The 20326-nt window shown below is 38.6% G+C and overlaps 1 protein-coding gene across 1 annotated transcript; it reads right to left on the bottom strand.

Moving 5' to 3' along the window:
* Positions 1 to 9474: 9474 nt before the first annotated feature.
* Positions 9475 to 14011, bottom strand: SLITRK4 (SLIT and NTRK like family member 4). Its single transcript, XM_066579884.1, has 2 exons — positions 13928 to 14011; positions 9475 to 12150 (listed from the first exon to the last, which is right to left on the bottom strand). Exon 2 carries the CDS (start codon positions 12148 to 12150, stop codon positions 9595 to 9597), a length of 2556 nt encoding a protein of 851 aa, XP_066435981.1. The 5' UTR covers positions 13928 to 14011; the 3' UTR covers positions 9475 to 9594.
* Positions 14012 to 20326: the final 6315 nt, after the last annotated feature.

Below are 20326 nucleotides of genomic sequence, written 5' to 3'. Positions count from 1 at the left end.
AGACACCCCTCCAAGATACAGAGCCTGTTAGTAAATCTGTCTGTTCTTGCAAGAAATTCAGTCCTCCATCTTGTAGTATACAGCAGACTAGAATTGTAAGTTGAAAATGGTTGAAAATGTTTAATCTATGCCAACTGCAAAAATTTTCAGTGTAAAAAGTTTTTGATAAAAAAAGGTGCACCCAGGTGTCCATAGCTTTAAAGTCTCCTTATTGGACTAAAGAAAATGTGAAAAAACGTTTAATAACATTGTTTAATATATATATATATATATATATATATATATATATATATATATATATATATATATATATATATATATATATAAAAAATACAAAGTTAAAAGAATACCTTTTCCCATATATCATGTAAAAATGTACAAAAAATAACATAAATGGTATTGCCACATCAGTAAAAGTTTCTGCTATTAAAATATTATACTATTTATCTTAAATAGCGAATGAAATGAAAGAATACAGAATGATAAATTGCTGTTTTTGGTAACCTTATTACACAAAGAAAAAAAAATAGATTAAATTACCAAAAAGTTGTATGTATGCCAAAATACTACCACTATCATCTACATCTCAGCCTACAAAACGAGCCTTCAAACAGCTCTATCAACAGAAAATAAAAAAAAGATAAGAGCCTCAGAATTTTCAGATACAAACCACATTTTTTTAAAGTAGTAAATGTGACCAAATATATATATTTAGTGTTGCCGTAATAGTTCTGACCTTCAGAATAAAGGTAATATATAATTTGTACCGGTCAGTGAATATCATAAAAACAAACTCCAAAAAGCAATGCTGGAAGTGTGTTTTTTTCTATTCCATCCAACATTAAATTTTGTAAACATTTTTCAATACATCATATGTTACATTAACCCCTTAAGGACCAAGCTGTTTCGTACCTTAAGGACCAGACACTTTTTAGGGATTTTGCCCATGTGGCAGTTTTACTGTCCTATTTTGTTTCCTTTAGCTACCAAAATTATTTTTACAGCATTTTTTTTTTCTGTGACATATAGGGCAATTTTTTAAATATCTTTTTCACTGACTTTTGTTTCCGTTTTTTAGTTTTATTGGGGGTAAAATGCTAAAAAAATTATTTTTTTTAACATTTATAGTTATCTTTTTTTATTTAGTATATTTATGCTAAAAAAAAGTATGGGAATGGGTTCCTCTATCTATTTTGGACGTTTTGATCTATAGCATGTATGGTTTTGGTTTACAGGGCGCATTCGGGTATGGTTTTTGTTGGCGTCTGCTTTGTGTTATTTTCTTTCTTATGTATGTATTGTTGTTTCATTCTGTTATTTTGTTTTACTGATGTATGGAATTATGTTTTTTACTATCTATGTCCCCAATGACGTCATGTAAGACCTCTGGGGGACATCCATTTTTTTTTTTTATTTGACACTTTCCCACTGTAGCTTGGGCATCCATAGGAGCCCGAATTACAGGGGAAAATAGCCCCTGCAGTGATAGTAGTCACTGGCAGAGCTATCCATGGTCTAGTATGACCCTCCAGCTCTGCTGTAGTAGGACACCCTGGCGGTCACATGACCCCCCGGGCTCCAGATGGGAAAGTTACAGTTTACTTTCACTTTGAGTTCACAGTGCGTTTTAAGCCCAGGACCAGGCATTGTAAATTTACTGTGCCTGGTCCTTAATGGGTTAAATGACTTGAGAAAATGTAACTGAGTATTTAAAAAATGCAGCGTGTCCCACAAAACACAAGCATATGGAAATGTTGTTGGAAAAAAAATTTAAAAAAGCTATAGCTCTTCCAGAGTGGGAATCAAAAAATGACAATGAACACTATGAAAAGTGGCTGCGATAGAGAAGAGTTAAAATTTTCCTTGTGTTTAGTGCTGATAGCTAACATGCACATCCAGGGTATAATATAACAAAAAGACACTGTAATATCATACAGCAGCCATTCTGCTTCCTTCTGTAACATATATGTATTATTAAGAAGAAGAGAATAGCATGAGCCTGCAGAATCAGACTACACAACATTTCTCTGTAGTCTGTTACCATGGAGACACATAGGTCTGTAAAGATGCTGTAATCAAAAAGGTGGGATATTTTAAATCAAGATTATTTTCAGACTTACTTGGGACATTGGGACGACAATAAAATTCGTTGTGAAGGCAGATTTTACATGTAAAATCTGGATAGCAGAAATATTACTGGGAATGATGTACCAACCACAACCACAAGCAAAGTGAACCAACCACAACCACACAAAGTAATTTCCCATAACCCCAATTCATGAATACAAGAAAGCATTTCTCTGCATGTGTAACTTGTGCCCCAGTTGTAAAAGTAGAAATAAAGAGGCAGGTCAAAAGTGCAAGGATATAAGAATGAGTGGTGAGACAGGACATTTAAGGCTAACGCATTTCATATGATGAGGCCCAGTAGAGACTCCATGGAAATTGTTTGCTAAGATTGATGCAGTGAATTTTTGCAGCCCATTGTGACATGGTAAAAGCACAATTCAACGAGATCTCACATAAGTGTAGATCTCAGTAAACTTGTGTTACATTCACATCAATTTATACCCAAGCAGTATCCTAGTAACAGTTCCCAATTCGCTTGCATTATTTAAAAACAAAGTAATTACAGAGCCGTACAATCGTCTACCGGGCCTTTAGCGCCAACCAGACAATGTGATGCCGTTAATGCACGCTAAAAATAATGCCATTTCTTTTTTTCTTTTTATTGCAATAGTATGAATTATAAATATAGCCTAGTTTCTAAATATTCCTTTTCTATATATTTGGATGCAACACAACAATTTAACCTCAATGTACTCATTTTGTACAATAAACAATACATTTCTTTCACAGTATGTTGTGTTGACAATCACTGCTTCTTCAAAGACTTCACTACCTTATAGTCTAACTCAACTTAAAACCTAGAAATCTATTTATCTGCAGTTCGCCTTTTCCTATTCCTTAGTTATCGCACCGTTAATGACGTGGAACACAACGTGGCACCGATATCAGGAGACAGCAGAATAAATGTAGATCCTTTTATTTTGCAGATTAAAAGACTGGGCAATAGATTTCACCATTGCAAACACGTGTCTTCTGACCAACCCTCAGAAAATAAAATGAATACAGGTTAAATAAAGCATTGTATGTACCCCATAGTGGTACCATTAAAAGATACAAAGAGTTGAAAAAATTAATTTTCTAACATTTATAGTTTGTTTTTTTTTAAATTAGTATATTTACACTAAAACAAAGTATGGGAACGGAATACTCATTTTGTTTTGGACATTTTGATATATAATATGTATGGTTTTGGATTACAGGATGCATACGGCGAAGGTTTTGGTTGGTGTCGGCTTTAGGCTATTTTCTTTCTTATGTATACATTGCTATTTTATTCCGTAATTTTTTTTAACTTATGTATGTAGTTATTTTTTTTTTTTTTTTTACTATCTATGTCCCCTATGACATCAAATAAGACCTCTGGGGCACATTCATATGTTTTTGGTTTTTTTTTATTCAACATCTTTCCACTGTAGCTGAGTCATCCATAGGAGGCCCAGTTAGAGGAAAAACATCCTGACAATAGTCACTGGCAGAGCTGATAAGGGTCTTCTAGGATCCTGTAGCTCTGCTGTGTCAGAGGTCACCTGGCGGTCATAGTAGAAGAAATGCTTCCGCTTTTTAGTACATATAGCTCATTGAGCGATGTGTACTAAGGAAAGGAGGAGGCAGAAAGGGTTTAAACCCACTTCTCCCTCCTCCTCCGGGTTATCAACTGTGACTAGCAGCTGACAGCCTGTCCTGCTTCTGATTAATTGCTGAAGCAGGAGGCTTTAATCCCCGCAGTAATTTTACATACAAGTGCCGTAAATTTACAGTTCTTGGTCCTAAATGGGTTAAGGACAGCAAACTTGGATACTGAATGCCTAAAACAACCTTACAGTGTGAGGAACTCATCATATGACTTCCTACAGCCTTAATTTTCAGGACACCTAAAAGAATGACTGTGGCATATCAGGGTTAAGTAAAATGTTATGTTCCCCTTTAACATCACTTTAAAGTTAATCTGTAGATTATAATAAACATAAAAAGTTAAAGCCCATTTAGATGGGACATATGTTGGGCAAACAATGCCCAACTCTTATCCCCGCATACACTCGCTCCTGTGCTGTTGCATGGGAGCTAGTATCACTGGCTCGCTCACCGAGCGGCCAGCAGGGGGGGGCGGGGAGACTGCAGGAGATTTCACTCCTCGCTCTCCCCCATCCCTCTCCATTGATGTAACATAGCGGCCATTAAGTACTGAATGGCTGCTATTTACACTGAACGATCATCGTTCAACTCATCATCCATTGTTCATGCAGCATAAACGATGGACGATGAGCTGAACGATGATCGTTCAGTGTAAATAGCAGCTGTTCAGTACTGAACGGCAGCTATGTTAAGTCAATGGAGAGGGGCGGAGGAGCACGAGGAGTGAAATCTCCTCCAGCCGCCCCACTGTGAAGCAACAATACTAGCTCCCATGCAGCAGAACGAGAGTGAGTATGTGTGGACGAGTGTCGGGCATCGTTTGACCGACATTCATCCTGTCCAAATGGGCCTTAACAGCCTAAAGCTTATTCACAGTTTGCTGGTTGCCAATATAATAGTTGATAAGCTTATTGTCAGACATAACCATAACAGCAGTGCAGTGGGGCAGTTAATTTTTCTGCATCAGATTAATGTATAGAGTTTTGTTTATAGACAGTTCCCAGAATAAAAATCATCAGCTAATTTCCCCCACAGATATCAGTCCAGCAAAGAATGATGGGAGATTTTTGCTCTGAAACTTCAAATTTGTGAATGCAGCTCTGAAATTTAATATAGGCTGTAAATCAAAACAAATACAAAGTAAAGGTATCTTTACATGGGGCAATAGTCACCTAAATAATCACTCAAATTAGCGATTTCGGGCAAGAGTCGGCCCATGTACACACTATACCCGACACAGAACTGAAAGAAAAGTTACTCGGTTGTTGCTAGTTGTTCCATTTCAGCTCACTGAAAAGGAACGACTGCTGAGCGGCTTTTGGCTCCATGTAAATAGGAGTCACTCCAGCTATGATCTCCAGTCTGTTCCATATCCATTCACTTCAACAGCTATCATTCCTCTGTAACGCACAATTTTATGGAGATTAATTCCACATATAGACTGTGTTCAAAGTGAATGTCTTTCCATTACTTTGAGATCCCAGATGCTGAGTTACTGCATTTCTTAAAGCAACCCCCATGGTTCACTGTAAAGATGTCACTATATATGGAAAATGTATTGTTATCATACTTGATGCTTTCCATTTTAATGCTGCTGCTCTTAGTTCATCCCATTCTCCGTCCCCTTTTATGTATGTAACATGGCTACCAGATTCTTAGACTGCCCTATGTGTGCAGTGTGTGCTTCAGTAGTCTAAGAAACTTCCCCTGTACTGTACCAAAGTCATCAAAACTGGTCCATCCAGGAGTAGCGGGACTGCATCAGACTTCAAAAACACATTGTGAATAGGCTAATTTGAGAATCTGGTGGCCATTTTACATACATAAAGTGGAGACGGATTGGGATGAATTGTGGCTGCAACAATGAAAAGGAGAGTAGCACCGTGTTTCTCTGAAAGTAGGACTTACCCTGAAAATAAGCCCTACCTGGAAAGGGAGGGGGAGGGGGCTTGAAATATAAACCCTACCCTGAAAAAGAGCCCTAGCTACACAACATTAAAAAAAAGCAATACTTACCTAGCAGACGCCGTCTGGGTCCCTCTTGCTGGTGTACATTGCTCCGATGCTCTTGCTTTAGTCCACGGTAGCCAAAAAAACATTGCCTTCTGGTAACAGAGTTCGTAAATCCCGCCTCCAGTAAGCGATGTCTCTGATTGGTTCTCGAGTGCTGCAGCTGAGTCAATCAATGCACCACTCGATGAACCAATCACAGCCATTCAATGTGATGGCTGTGATTGGCTCTTTGAGTGCTGCATTGATTGGCTAAGTGGCGGTACCCGAGAGGCAATCAGAGACATTGCTTGCTGGAGGTGGAGTTTACAAACTCTGTTACCAGGAAGTGAAGTTCTGTCGGCTGCTGAGAAAGCAAGAGCACCAGAGCTCTGGAGACCAGTGGGAGGGTCTCGGACGGCGCCTGCTAGGTAAGTATAAGATATCCACTGAAAATAAGACCCTGTGCCACTATTGGGGCAAAAATGAATATAAGATAGGGTATTATTTTTGGTGAAACATGGTACATATTTTTATTTTTCCTATTTGAAAATTTGCAGCTCTATAATCAGAAAGCAGAGTTCTACATAGACGTAGTAAAAAAAAATCTGCCCAGCACTGCATCTATTGAGATAAAGGAAAAATGTTTTGAATGGTGGATATTCAATTTAGATCAATTTAGGCTGTTTCCACATGGCCAAGAAAATCACGTGAGATTTGTATGTTGCAAGACGCATGAATATGAACCCCTATTCTTGAATGAGGTCCTATACATGAACGATTTTGTCCCGCATCACAGTACGGGAAAAAATCATGGCACGTGCCTATCTTTGGGCATGCTTTTGCATCGCATCGCCCACTGTTTTCAATGGGGTCGGTGGCAGCATTGCAGCATGTTCTAGGTGCATGCGAGTGCGATGCGAGATCTCAATGGGAGACACTCCACAACCCTCCACCATGGCTGTCAGCTGAGTATCGCTACTTCCCCAAAGTGATGCGAGGCAGTTTTGTTACAAAAACGCCAGCCATCCACAGCAAAATCGCATATTGGCGAGTGTGAATTCGGGCCCAATATGGCACTCACACATGTGAAATTAACCTTAGTCAAATTGAGCTTCATAATGAACGCTCAATTAGTTTTTTTCTTTTTCCCATGATAGCAATATTGGCGGAACTCGTACATAAAAAAAGCACATTAATTTTAATGAGTTTATTTACATGAGCAATTTTTCTCTCAGCATGTCCTATTTTTGGGCAATTCTGTCTCGGAATCACCAACTAGTTCCTATGGAAGGAACAACAACAAATCACATCAGACTCACATGTGTGTTTTCTTTTTTTTTCCTATTTACACAACATCCAATTTTCACGTGTGTGAAAATCGCCGCCGCAGTAATGCGATGAGTTTCTCTTGCAAAATGCATTACAACTGCAGGAAAAATTACTGCTTTACAAATTCAACATCGGTCTGATATTGAACTTGCCTGTGTAAATACAGCCTAAAGGGGTTGTCTGAGTTATAAAAAAAAATGTACATGGAAAAAATTGGTCCCCCACTTCCAGCGCCGCTGCTCCATTCCTCCCTGATGCATTTTGTTTAAATGGTTGCAATGGTGACATGTTGCTATACCCATGTGACTACTGTAACCAATCACTGGCCTCGATGGTCTTGTGCCATATACTACTGAAGCCAGTGACTGGCTGCAGCAATCTTGTGAGTCTAGGAGCATGGCTACAGACATGTAAGCAAAGCCCACCTGGGAGGATCGGAGTGGCCGCACTGGAAGGGGGATTGACAGGGTGAGTAAAGAGTTTTTTTTTTTTTTAATATTCTCTTACTTTTTTTAAAATTCAGATAACCTCTTTAAGAAAGCAATTCTATCTATCTATCTATCTATCTATCTATCTATCTATCTATCTATCTATCTATCTATCTATCTATCCATCTATCTATCTATCTATCTATCTCATATCTATCTATCTATCTATCTATCTATCTATCCATCTATCTATCTATCTATCTATCTATCATCTATCTATCTCATATCTATCTATCTATCTATCTATCTATCTCATATCTATCTATCTATCTATCTATCTATCTATCTATCCATCTATCTATCTATCTATCTAATATCTATCTATCTATCTATCTCATATCTATCTATCTATCTATCTATCTATCTATCTTTCAAGACTGTAGTAGAACTATAAATCAAAGCATGCCCAAGAAATGCACTTCTAATATAGCAAACAGTGTTATCGTATGAAAAACAAAAACATGATAGGCTTGGTACCGTACTTCATGACAGATGGAGACCCAGAGGTGCATGGGTAGCATATGCTGATATTCTCGTCTATGTTTCAGTAATCTACATAAAAAAATGTACGCAGCTATCACTCCAACCCAAACAATCAAAATCCCCGTCATTCTAACCAAACAGCTGAAACTCACAGCACATATTTGCAAACCTTTTCCCAATATCGTAGCACAGTTATTTCACACAGGATTCCTCAACTACCACCATTCTGCATTTTTACAATAATACACAAAAAGCTAGGAAATCACCCATTTAGCCACATATACACAACAACAAAGCAGTTCACTTAGGTCTCTAATATGTCCATATGCAATTATCGGTTGCCTCATTTTGCTACATTCAATTTGCAACAACACTAAAACCAAACAAATCACAGAATTGTAAACAATTCCTATATAAAGGATGAAAACTCCAGAGCCACAAAATACCATCAGGAAAATGATTGTGACACTAAATACAACTGTTATGATCCATAAGGCAAAAGAATCTAGAATTCACAAGCATGTAGGTGAACAACCTTTATTTTGTACCTGATCACATTATATCAAGTCATGTTTACACATCAATCATTTCCTGTATCAGTTTGGTATATCTCAATGTTTAACTTTTAAAGATTAATGCAATGTGATCACAGAAACAAGTCAGGCATTTAAATACATATTAAGGAGTACATAGATTTTCTATTTAGTATACAAAGTATTTCATGTATATGAATTTCTTTTCTATTTAAAAAAATATTTTATACCCCGCTCACATAGCAAGCATATCCAGAAAATCAGTGCAACCGACCTGATTGCAAATAATCATAAATCTGTTTTTTTTATATAGAAGCTTTCACTCAATTCACATTTTGCAGAAAAAAAAAATAGTGTTAAATAATTGTGAAATATATTCATTTTTTTAAGGTGTAGACAAGTATGGTTCAAGTGACTGAATTTATTTTTGTAGAATTGTAAAGCATGGTTTATGCACTTGCACATTTTAACATGACTTTTCCTCTTTCCCTAGTTTTAAGATTATCAGAAATTTGACTCTATTTTCTTAAAGACACTGGTGTTCCTTTTGCATGCTTTGACTTGTCTGAGATTAGTGTTTAAATTTTAGACAATAACCCAAACATTTCCACCAGCCTTATCCATTTGGAAGTAGACATAAAAGTAGAGATACCTTCACTGGAAACAGTTTTTGTTGCAAAAACCAATCACAGGGAAATAGAAGTTTTGCATTTGGGTACAAAATATACAGGAGATGCCTCTCTGGTTGAGGGTAATTATGTTATAATAACAACAAAGTATCCCTTTGGCAATAGTGTCTGGTGCAATCCTAGAGATCCAGAAAGAAGATGTTCTGAAAAATTAGAACCTACAAAGAAATTTCTTCAACATATGCAACCATAAGCAACTGGACACTCCTGAAATCACCTGCATCTATGCCTATATAGATAATATTTGGAAGTTTAAAGTCTACAAAGGCACTTTTCATCATTGAATTATTGTCTCTATTAAGAATTACTCTGCATGACCTACATTTTGCTCAACGCTGTTTGTTCTTCAAGCACTTGTAAGTAATCAGGTGTGCCTTGAAGTTTGGCTTTGAGTTCAAAATATTCACTCTTTCTCTGCTCTACTACAATTTTACTGTGATTTCCACCTATTAAAGATTTCTTGCATTTTCTATCTTGTAGCTTTTCGGGATAATGTATTTCAAAGCCACTGACTCCTATGCTATTATATTCTTTTTTACTTTCTAAAAAATTCTGGATAAATAAATTGGAGTCCCTTCCTGGAAAGAATTCATCCAGTTCATCAATTGTGCTAAGTCTTTTTTTAGGATCCCCATGTACCAAATCTTTGTCTTTGTCAGTCATGTTCCTGAGGGCCACCCTTTGCCCTTGGAGATCAGAAAATGGAAATCCCATTTCAGCATCCTTTATGCCACAAGTGTGACTCTTACTCATCTGTTCAATGGTCTGTGGAAAAAAGGTTTCTGCGGATATACCATCCATCTTAAGGGCTTTCTGGTCATGCTTCCTTAACTGGAGCTGCATAGAACTGCACTCCTGACTCCCAATGCCTTCATGCTTCACTGTGGGTTTTTTGTTACGTCTCAAGACAAAAACAAGGAGGCAAAAGGCAACAAAAACAGTTAATATAAGCACTACTAAAATGCTAAGTATTAAAATAGATAAAGGGACAGGTCCACCTGGAGGGCTTTTCATGGGACCCAAGGGAGTTGTAAATGTAATTGCAGGGATCGGGCTGGTGTACTGTGTGGGTGGCTTGTTTATTAGTTTGGGGCATAAAATTTCATTTTTTAGTGATCTCAGCTCAATATTTGCAAACTGCACAGGTGTCTCACATTTGACCTCCTTCATGACAATACCTTCACTGAGTTTCTCCAGCCAGAGTTTCAAAGCAACTAAATCACAAGTGCAGTCCCACGGGTTTCCTTCCAGATCAATCTGTGTAAGAGATTTGAGCTGGTCAAGAACGCCACTTACAGGCAAGTACATGAAATGATTATTTCTTATATTAAGCCTTGCCAGGGGCACTCCAGAGAAAATATAAGCTGGCAGGCTCCTCAGAAGGTTGTTATTTAAATACAGCAGCTGAAGATTTGGCATGGATTCAAAGGTTCCCTCCGATATATCTCTTATCACATTGTATTCCAGGTAAAGGTACTGCAGATTGTGCAAACCAGTAAATATCTCAGGGCTGAGGCGTTCAATTTGGTTTCCATTGAGATAAAGCCTCCTCAGGTTAGTAAGATTGCAGAAGACATTTCCTTGAATAGCTGTTAATTGATTGCTTCCTAAATGAAGCAGATCCAGACCTTCAAATTCTGCAAAGTCTGTTTGTTCTACTTGTTTGATATAATTCCCATTGACGTGAAGTTTCTTTGCATTTATGGGTTTAGGTGCCAGCTCAGCTAATGAATATACATTCCTTTCCTGACAGTTAACACTTAATCCCAAATCAGAAGGATGGGTCTTACAAACACACGGAGATGGACAAGGTGACAGGGGAGGCACCCTGGTCTGAAATGATACAATCTGGCTAAGGCTGTGGTTGGATACAGATTTGCCAGATACGATACCAGAGTTTTTGGATGGATTAGCTGTTTTGGGGGGTTTGGTGACCAGACGATTTAGTGATGTTTGAGCTGTATGCCCTCCAGGAGTGGTGAGTGTTGTCTCCATGGATGGAGGCAATATCCGTACATCAAAGTCACTCCCAGTTCCCATAGAACATAACTCTTGTTTATTAGTCTCTTTTAATAATCTTCCATACAGATCACTTGGCGTCTCACATATAGCTTCTCCAATGTAGATATTGTATGGCATGTTTTCCAGCCAAGCTTTTAGAGGCAGCAAATCACACGTACAATTCCAAGGGTTATCTTCCAGCTGCAGCTCCACAACCCTCCCAATGTGCTCCAAGACACCTATGTAGGGCATCTTCTGGATTCTATTTCCTCTAATGTCCAAATGAGTTAAAGAGGCAAACCTAAATATATTATCAGGGAGGGCAGATATTAGATTGTCATTTAAAATAAGGACTTTCAGCTTGTGTAGCTTATTGAAGGCTCCTCGCTCAATATACTTGATTAAATTGTAGTCAGCCTGGAGATACTCCAAGTTCTCTATGCCCAGGAAAGTGTCAGCCCTCAGGATCTTTAATTCATTGTTGTTCAAGTGCAACTGTTTTAATGCACTAAGTCCCAGGAAAGCTCCTCCCTCAATATTCTGCAGTTTGTTATTGCCCAGTTGCAGGGACACAGCATGAGTAAAATTAAGGAAAGTATTAGGGTACAGAATGATCAAAAGATTATTTTGAAAGTTTAAGTGATAGAAATTGGATTGTGGGGGCTTCAGCTGGTTTGGTCTGTACACTGCCACTTTTTCACAGTTGACATATAGCACATTTTCTACTGACAGACAAGAGCAGACATTGCAGATCTCCTGGGTGAGTTCTGAGTCCGGGTTGGTGGAGGAGATTGGGGTGGAGAGGAACAGGAAAAGCCACAGAAACATCTTCAGGCAGTGACAATAAGATCTCAGGCTGCTGGGGTAAATCATCTGATAAACAGAAAGACACTGTCTTAATATAATGGATCTGTACATATGACAAGCAGATTAGTATGCATATGTGTGTGCGAATGGATATCTGTGTATGGGTGTACACTTGGGTGTTTGCACATAGATTACACTGCACTGCTTCTATCACAATCCATTATGGACTTACAAAATATTAGAAATATGATTTATGCCTATGGTTTATACCATACAGAATTTTTATCTTTATGTCTTTGCAGAATAAATTAGCCATCAATAAATATATAACTATTTTTTTTTATCCCTCCTAGACCTACAGAATAACTCATATCACAATATAATAGTATCTATTTGTTGTATTTAAAGGACTATACACAGCACTGACATATTTATAAACAAATCATAGTAAATATACAATGTATTTCATGTGAAGCTAACCAACACTATTGTGTGTGCATGTATGTGTCTATTAAGGAAGGCATTGATTGTAGTACAGTATCACACACACATGATTGCACAGGTATACAGAGTAGAATACATGGGCATTAACTATTCATATACAGGCATATTGAATACAAGCTTATAAAAAAAGGATTATGGCTAGTTTGGAAGTTAACTTGTAAATATAGTGGTAAAGTAATAAACAATGTGTAATATGTAGCTGACCAGACTTTCAAGTGGAATGTGCTATCATCATGGTAATAACAAATAAAATATGTGTTTTTTGAGTTGCCTGATTCTGCTTAGATGGTCTGTGCTATTACTATATTTCAACAAGATCTCAGTTTTGATACATACTTGAATGCCTTGCATGCATCTCTACATATATGGAGGTCAGCGTTTCTATATTCCTGCATCTGGGCTATAACTATCCCCTACATAAATGCACTCCAGACGTCAATGTAGCCTACTGTACATGTATGTATCTCATTCTCAGATATTACTATATTCTACTAACATTCATTTTAGCAAAAAATACAGGCATCTCAACTATCTGTACTGATCCATCTGAGACATAACTATAATCCATATGCATGAATTCAGCTATCACTATGATCTCCATATATACATCTAGGGTATCACTACGTTCTATAGGCATGTAGCTAATTATCACATGCATCTCAGACAGTGATCCTTATTTTTTATGCATGTACTGAGTTATCACCATGATCTACATACAGTACTTGCATCTCAGTTATCACTACTTTATATGCATGTATTCAATAAGCACTATGATCTTAATACAAGCATCTCAGCATCACAATAGTCATTAAACATGATCTCAGCTCGAACTAAGCTGCATACATACACACATCTCTCTATGGTTTACTTGAGAAAGGCAGCCTTGCTGCAAACATCACACTTTATGTATTAAGGATGATTTTAATACAGCAGCAACATGATTACGGACCTCTTATGTGATGCTGTGATCCTCTTTGCAAATATTTATGGTTTACATAGATACATTGTTTCTTTCACTTACAATCATGCACTTGTTCTACCTTACCTCCCACACTGTGTTACATTCATGGCTCTTAGCTCCTGTATCTCTATCATCTACATGCATGATCTCAGCTATCACTTAGTTAACTCATACATGCAGCTTAGCAGAGCCTCAGCTATCTACCATTTACACCCCAGCAACCTGCTAAATAGTTATCTCTTCAAGCACAAAAGCAGTTTTCACAGATAGCACATGCTGGCTTCACATTTTAGTTAAGAAAGAACAGAAAGAGGATGGGAATACACAGAGAGAAAGAGAAGACATACAGAAGGATAGGTCAGTGTTAGACAGCAGTACCTATGATATCAGTGGCAAATGCCTGAGGTTTGTGATAGTACTGATTAGTACTGCAATGTTTTGCCGCAGCATGGTCTCTGCTCCTGCTGGGTGCTCTTGTCCTCAATCAGATATCTCCTCCAGAAGATGTGCCAGGGCTGTGGAAGAGGAATACCCATGAGAAAATCATGCAGGTTATAGTTGCTGCTTTAAGGATCCCTTTCTGCCAGTGTTATATGAGACAATAGCAAGCAATCTATCCTTCTCTAGTCTCTGCAGCCTCCTAATTAGGAACAGGTAGCCTTGAATAAATTAAGTGGTACCCATGATGTGTAAGGATGCTGGAGGATGCGAGGGTCTGGGGCAGGTCCAACTTGCTGTGTCTCTCCTGTGTCTGGGTTGCAAAGGGGAGTCCACAGTGTGATCAGAGGGCATGGGATTGCAAGAGAGGGTCATAAGATCTGCATCAAAGAGACTCCCACTATGAAAAAAAAAAGCTCTTGCTTCCTAGTCAACTGTGTTTCCAAGGGATAATGTTTGCTGGTGGCGAGTGTCAGGCTTATAGAAAGGGTCTCTCAAGTCAGATAGCTGCTGGATGTGTCTGGTGGTTAAAAGAGGAGGGGGGAGGGAGTAGGAGATCATTTGCTGCCGATGGAGGACAGATCCCTTTTTCCAACGATCAGTCACAAAGAAAATCCATGAAAGTAACCCTTCAGCTTCTAGATCCAGACAAGAAATGCCTTTAGTAAGCCAAGGACCTAGAAATAATAGCAGTCACATCACAGGAAAACACTACACTGAACTACATTGGGGGATTTTCCTAAATGCATGCTTGCAGGAGGATCTAGAAAGTCCTTGCATGGCTATCAGGTTTTTCAGAGCATGCTTCGATTTTCCTTTAGGATATATGATCATTATTTTTAATTCCCTAATCTGCATTGATCCAGCAAAGGAAGATAATGCAAGCATTAATTAGCACACGTATTTGATGAAGAATCCACTTGATGAAAATGCAGGAGCTGCCTGGCTGGGAAAGAAGAACATCACCTTGTTTAATGATGCTGTAGTCTAAGTAAAACCTATCAAGCCTTTCTATACTTATTGTAAATCATTTTAGGAAGACAATACAGATGAATATGCTTATTCAGATCTGTTTTCTTACCTTCAAAATCCGGATCCATGTAAGGAAATGAAAATGTTCTGCATTTTGTGATTGTCTCCAAGAGATGTGGACTTCTCCCTGCTCCTCAAGCTCTCCCTCTCTCTCTGCCTATCACCCCCTCCTCTTCTTCTCCCTCTCTCCCCCTCTCTTCTCCTTTTCTGTCACACACACAGTATATACACTCACACAGGACCATAATCTCAACACATATCAATCTATCCCTTTCAATAAATAAAAACAAGCGCACATAGAGCAACTGCAGGTGATTTGGGAAGCTTGCTAACAGGGTGAGTCTCCTACAGCAGAATGCATAATGCATAAAATGCAGAAGTGCATCCCCTGCTGGGTATAAACACCTTCATGGATCCACTGGATCAAGATTCAGTGCCCAGATCAATTATTATTGATGCCATTTTGCTGTTGAGATTATTGGGATCAAGAAGCAGAACTGGACTGGGACTCCCCCTGCTGTGCTTGGTCAGGCAGGTGTTTGGGGATCACATTGCATCCAGTTCAGAACAATGGTGGGTAAAGGTATTTGGGACATTTTTTTCCTTTTCCTATATTTATAGTGATAAATGTATAGCTCTCTACATAACACAGCTTTTCACTGATATCTGTAATGTGATCCTGCAAATGTTGCCAAAACATGGCACCTTCATACTCATGCTCTTGGCATTGCTATAAATGCAAAGGAATTGATGCAATATTTAAATGGTTGAGTCTGCCAGCTCTGCAACAAGCTCTTATTCAGGCTGAATACTAACATTGTGCCAATGCTATTAGAATACAGGCAATACTATAGAGAAATCCATATAGACCAAATGCATCATAGTATTGAAATCTGGGATAAGGAAGGGCACAATGTAATATATATATATATATATATATATATATATATATATAGCAAATCAACGAATTGCATGTATTTCTTGCTGTCATTAATAAGGAAAAATACTGAAAATAAGGATTATTCTTTTTCCTGACAGTAAATATTGGTGATGCTAATAGAAAATAATATTAATATATGCTGCAAGTGAATATGTTCACTCCCCACTAGAGATTTTGAAGTCAAGTCTAAGGGAATCCTATAAGCTCTGGGATAGCAGGCAAAGCAACAAAGACTCCTTCAAATGAAAATGGTTAGGGCTGGCATTGGAGAGGTTAAGTGCTGGTAAGGGTGAATTATTGAGAACGGAAGTTTGCATTACAGGTTTGGAGTCAGGAAGCAAAGGCAATGTGTTGGCAGGAGAATGTATGTGAAGAAAGGAAACGTGGAGGTTAAATCTAAAAGGGTATTGGAGAGAGAGGTTTAACCTCTAGAGGCGAAGCACTTAGTTTTAAATTGGCTTAGGTAATTGATGGTTTAAATGGCTTATGGGGGTAAAAGGGTTAAGGCCAATGTGAAAGTAAATACAACAGAGATGGAAATACAAGGATATACATGGGGGAGATATGGCAGTGGTTGGGGACTATGAGTGTGTGAAGCATTTCTGTAAAGGACAGCATATTCTATTAGAGGTGGAAAGGGTTAAGTTGGATTTTACTGCAACTGTACTGTGATCTTGTCTATGTGAAATACTAAGCACTTTCAGCAGTCCCTGTGTATATCTATGGATGACAGAAGCTTTATAAACAGGGCACAGTGACTGCTGGATTTCCACTAAACACTCTGATAACATCTGACTGCAAAGCCCCAGGTAAGATTCTAGTGCAGCTCATTCTTCGAATATTGTGCTATACATAAGGGACATGGAGTCAGTCTTACATCAAACTAATTCCTGGTACTCATCACTCTTTTTCACAGAGTACCTGCCATCCAAGAGTGTTTTATGCTAGCTCCCCCTGCAGACAGAAGTGCTGCAACTCACATCTGCGTTATTCTTCTATAGGAGGCACCCTTTTAGAAGTATGTCTTGGTCACCTTCATGTATGGCTTGGCCACTTTCACGTATATGTCCTTTCTCATTTAATGCACAGCTGTATTTCTGTCGCCCTTCTTGCCCGATCGTATTAGGGTAATTTTATATATATATATATATATATATATATATATATATATATATATATATGTTTCAGGCAGGTGTGGAAAATGTTTCAAAAGTAGGAGTGTTCATAATCTTTGAAGCAATTTACAAACTACAAAATAAATGAACACAGGAAAAAACATAATCAAGTCAATTTTTTGTCGGGACCAGCCTTTGCCTTCAAAACAGCATCAATTCCTCTGGGGACACTTGCACACAGTTTTTGAAGGAACTCAGCAAGGCGTTTTTGTTTTTTGTTTTTGTTTTAACTTGGAGACGTAAGCACAGATCTTATCTGGATGTAGGCTTGCCTAAATCTTTCTGTCTCCAATCCTAGACAGACTCTGTGATGTTCAGAGCTCAATGGAGGCCATATCATCGCTTCCAGGACTCCTTGTTCTTCTTTACGCTGAAGATAGTTGTTAATACCATCGTCTGTATGCTTGTGGTTGTTGTCCTGCTGCAGAATTAATTTGGAGTCAATCAGATGACCTCTATTTTTGAAAAAAAAAATCTTACTTTGCAGCATTTTTTACACACCTGCCTAAAACATTTGCACAGCATTGTATATATTTGTCATTGCTTATATAACACCAATATACTCAGCAAGCTTTACAAAGATTACTGTTACTATTCATGTCAATCTATGTCCAATTTAATTTTCCTAATTTTAGTCATACAATACAAGTGCTGGGGCCTATTAACCTACCAGTGTGGTTTGGGAGTATTGCAAAAAGCAGGACTACTTGGAGGAAAGCTGCACAAATAGTGGAGAACAACAAATCTCATGCAGATGTTCATGTTGTCCTTGAGTTTGTGTTTCCTTCCTATGGCCTATGTAGGCTTCCTCCCATACTCTGAGATTATGCTGATCCCTTAACTGACTTCCTATAAAATTGCCTCTAAGGTGCTGCTTTAAAAAGGGAAATTGGGCTAGGTGTGCACCAGTACTTTTGTTTTTTATTGCTCACTTCTATCAAAGGAGCTGAGCAACAGAACAATGAGAAAGCAGAAGTGACAGATCCAGCACATGTCGGGCACAAGCTATTCCTGACCAACTCTATTAACTATAATGGGCTCTGTGGGGTTTCTGCCATGGTCGCCATCATTTCCTAGACAAAATACAATGCTGCGCTATTTTTTCCATCATTTTGTGTTAGATCTGCACTTGAGGCCCCAATGCAGATGGGAACATACAGTAGCCTTAGACTGTGAGCCCCATTTGAAACAGGGAGTATCGTGTATGATAACAACCTGGACAGGGTTTAAAGACGAGTGACTAGATTATTATATGGGACGTCTCTCTTGGGCCTTGTTCATACTTTTTAGACATTAGAGGTGCATAGAAAAAAGCACTTCTATTAGAACCAATGGTTTCCTATAGAAGCATTGTGTGAACAAGGCCTTAAAATGAGGGGCTAGAAAAATCGGGCTTATTCAACTTATATAAAAAAGATCACATCTATCTGTCTTTTTTTCTATGTGTGGTCTGTACAAAGAACTGCCAAATAATATATTTTTCAAGGATGAGGGGCTATTCTTTACAAGTGGTGGAAAGGTAATTTAGACATCTAAATAGGAAAGGGTTTTTTACAGTTACAGCAGTCAGGCAATGGAATGTTCTACCCCAGGAAGTATTGACGAGAGATACTGTGTCAGCATTTTGAAAACAATTTGGGGGTAATTAAAGGGGTTGTATGCCTTCTTTTTCACCGATGACTATCCTCTGGACAGGTCATCAATAGTTGATGGACAGAGGTCCGCCACTTAAGGATTCCCATCCATCAGCTGATCTTCTGGCCTACTGTCTAGTGCAGCGGGCCAGACATTGTCATAAGCTGACAGGGTAGAAAATGCAGTCGCCGGCTTCACTGCCATTCAAATCAATAGACATTTCCTACTCCTTTTCTGGTCAGAACTGGATGTGATGTTACGGCAGCATGGCTCTTCCATGGAAGTGAACCTGGCAGCAGGCCAGACGATCAGCTGAATGATAGGGGTAATCAATGCCCTCCTATCCAGAGGACAAGTAATCAGTAAAAAAGAGGGCAGACAACACCTTTAACCCCTTGAGTGGCACGCCCGGAAATTTTCCGGGACGAGCTCCACTGCCGATAGTGATATAGCCCGGAAGATTTACGGGCTATGTATCACTATGGGAGCTGCAGAGCACAATGCCGCAAGCTGTGACATTGTGCTCTGCCTGCACAGTCCCACAGAGAACAAAGCAAGGGCTTTGAAAAAGCAGCAGAAGATATTGCCGATCTGCCGGCAATCTCCTGCTTCTAAGTCTCCTGCTTTGTTTACAGGTTGCCATAGAGACCATCGGCTTGTCAGAAGCAAGCCGATGGTCTCTGTGGCAGGGAGAGCTTGGTGCTTGGCTGTCAGAGGACAGCTAGGTACCAGCTCTTACAGCAGAGATCAGAGAAAACCTCCGATCTCTGCTGTGTTAACCCTTTACATGCTGCAGTCTATGTGACTGCAGCATGTAAAGGGCTGTCACTGCAGCATGTAAAGAGCTGTCACCATCGGACCCCCGGAATGTGATCAGGGGGTCCTGATGGGTCCCTGTGGAAGTCCCCTAAAGGGACAAAAAAAAAGTAAAAAAAAAAACAAAAGTAAAAAAATGATTAAAAAAAATAATAAAAACACTTGTCTCCCTTTACTTTGTAAAAAATCAAAAATAAAATAACACATTGTAGTATCCATGCGTCGTAATGACCCAGAGAAGGAAGTTAATACATTATTTAACCCCTTAATGACGTGGCCCCTTTTTTTCTTTTTTCCCCATTTCTTTTTTTCCTCCCCCCTGATTGGGAAAAATCACAACTTGTCCTGCAAAAAACAAGCCCTTATATGGCCATGTCAATGGAAAAATGAAAAAGTTATGGCTCTTGAGACGCAACTGCAAAATTAGTTGAAATTCAATGATTAGACCATTTTAAAAAACCTGCCCTGGTGGGTCTGACAGGGTGGTAGGAAACCCACCACTCAAGGGGTTAATAACAAATACATTGCGGGTTATCATCATTAATCTGGTAAATAATAATACATAATTAATCAAAAAAAGGTTGAACTGGGCCTGCGTTTTTTCAACCTACATAATGATGTAGCCTTTGTACGGCACCACAGAATATGTTGGCTGCATATAAACAGCAAAAAATAAAAATAATAAAATAGAGCAAGGATAACCTTAATTAAAAAAATAATCTGGTGCTTTTCAGCCCACTT

Source organism: Eleutherodactylus coqui, chromosome 10 (assembly GCF_035609145.1).
Source record: "Eleutherodactylus coqui strain aEleCoq1 chromosome 10, aEleCoq1.hap1, whole genome shotgun sequence".
NCBI lineage: Eukaryota > Metazoa > Chordata > Amphibia > Anura > Eleutherodactylidae > Eleutherodactylus > Eleutherodactylus coqui.
The sequence above is the reverse complement of the archived record's forward strand: the minus strand, read 5'-3'. Positions and strand labels throughout refer to the sequence as shown.

Excerpts from the sequence above, each read along its gene's own strand:
- SLITRK4 (XM_066579884.1), bottom strand. The coding sequence starts at position 12,150 with ATGATTTACCCCAGCAGCCTGAGATCTTATTGTCACTGCCTGAAGATG.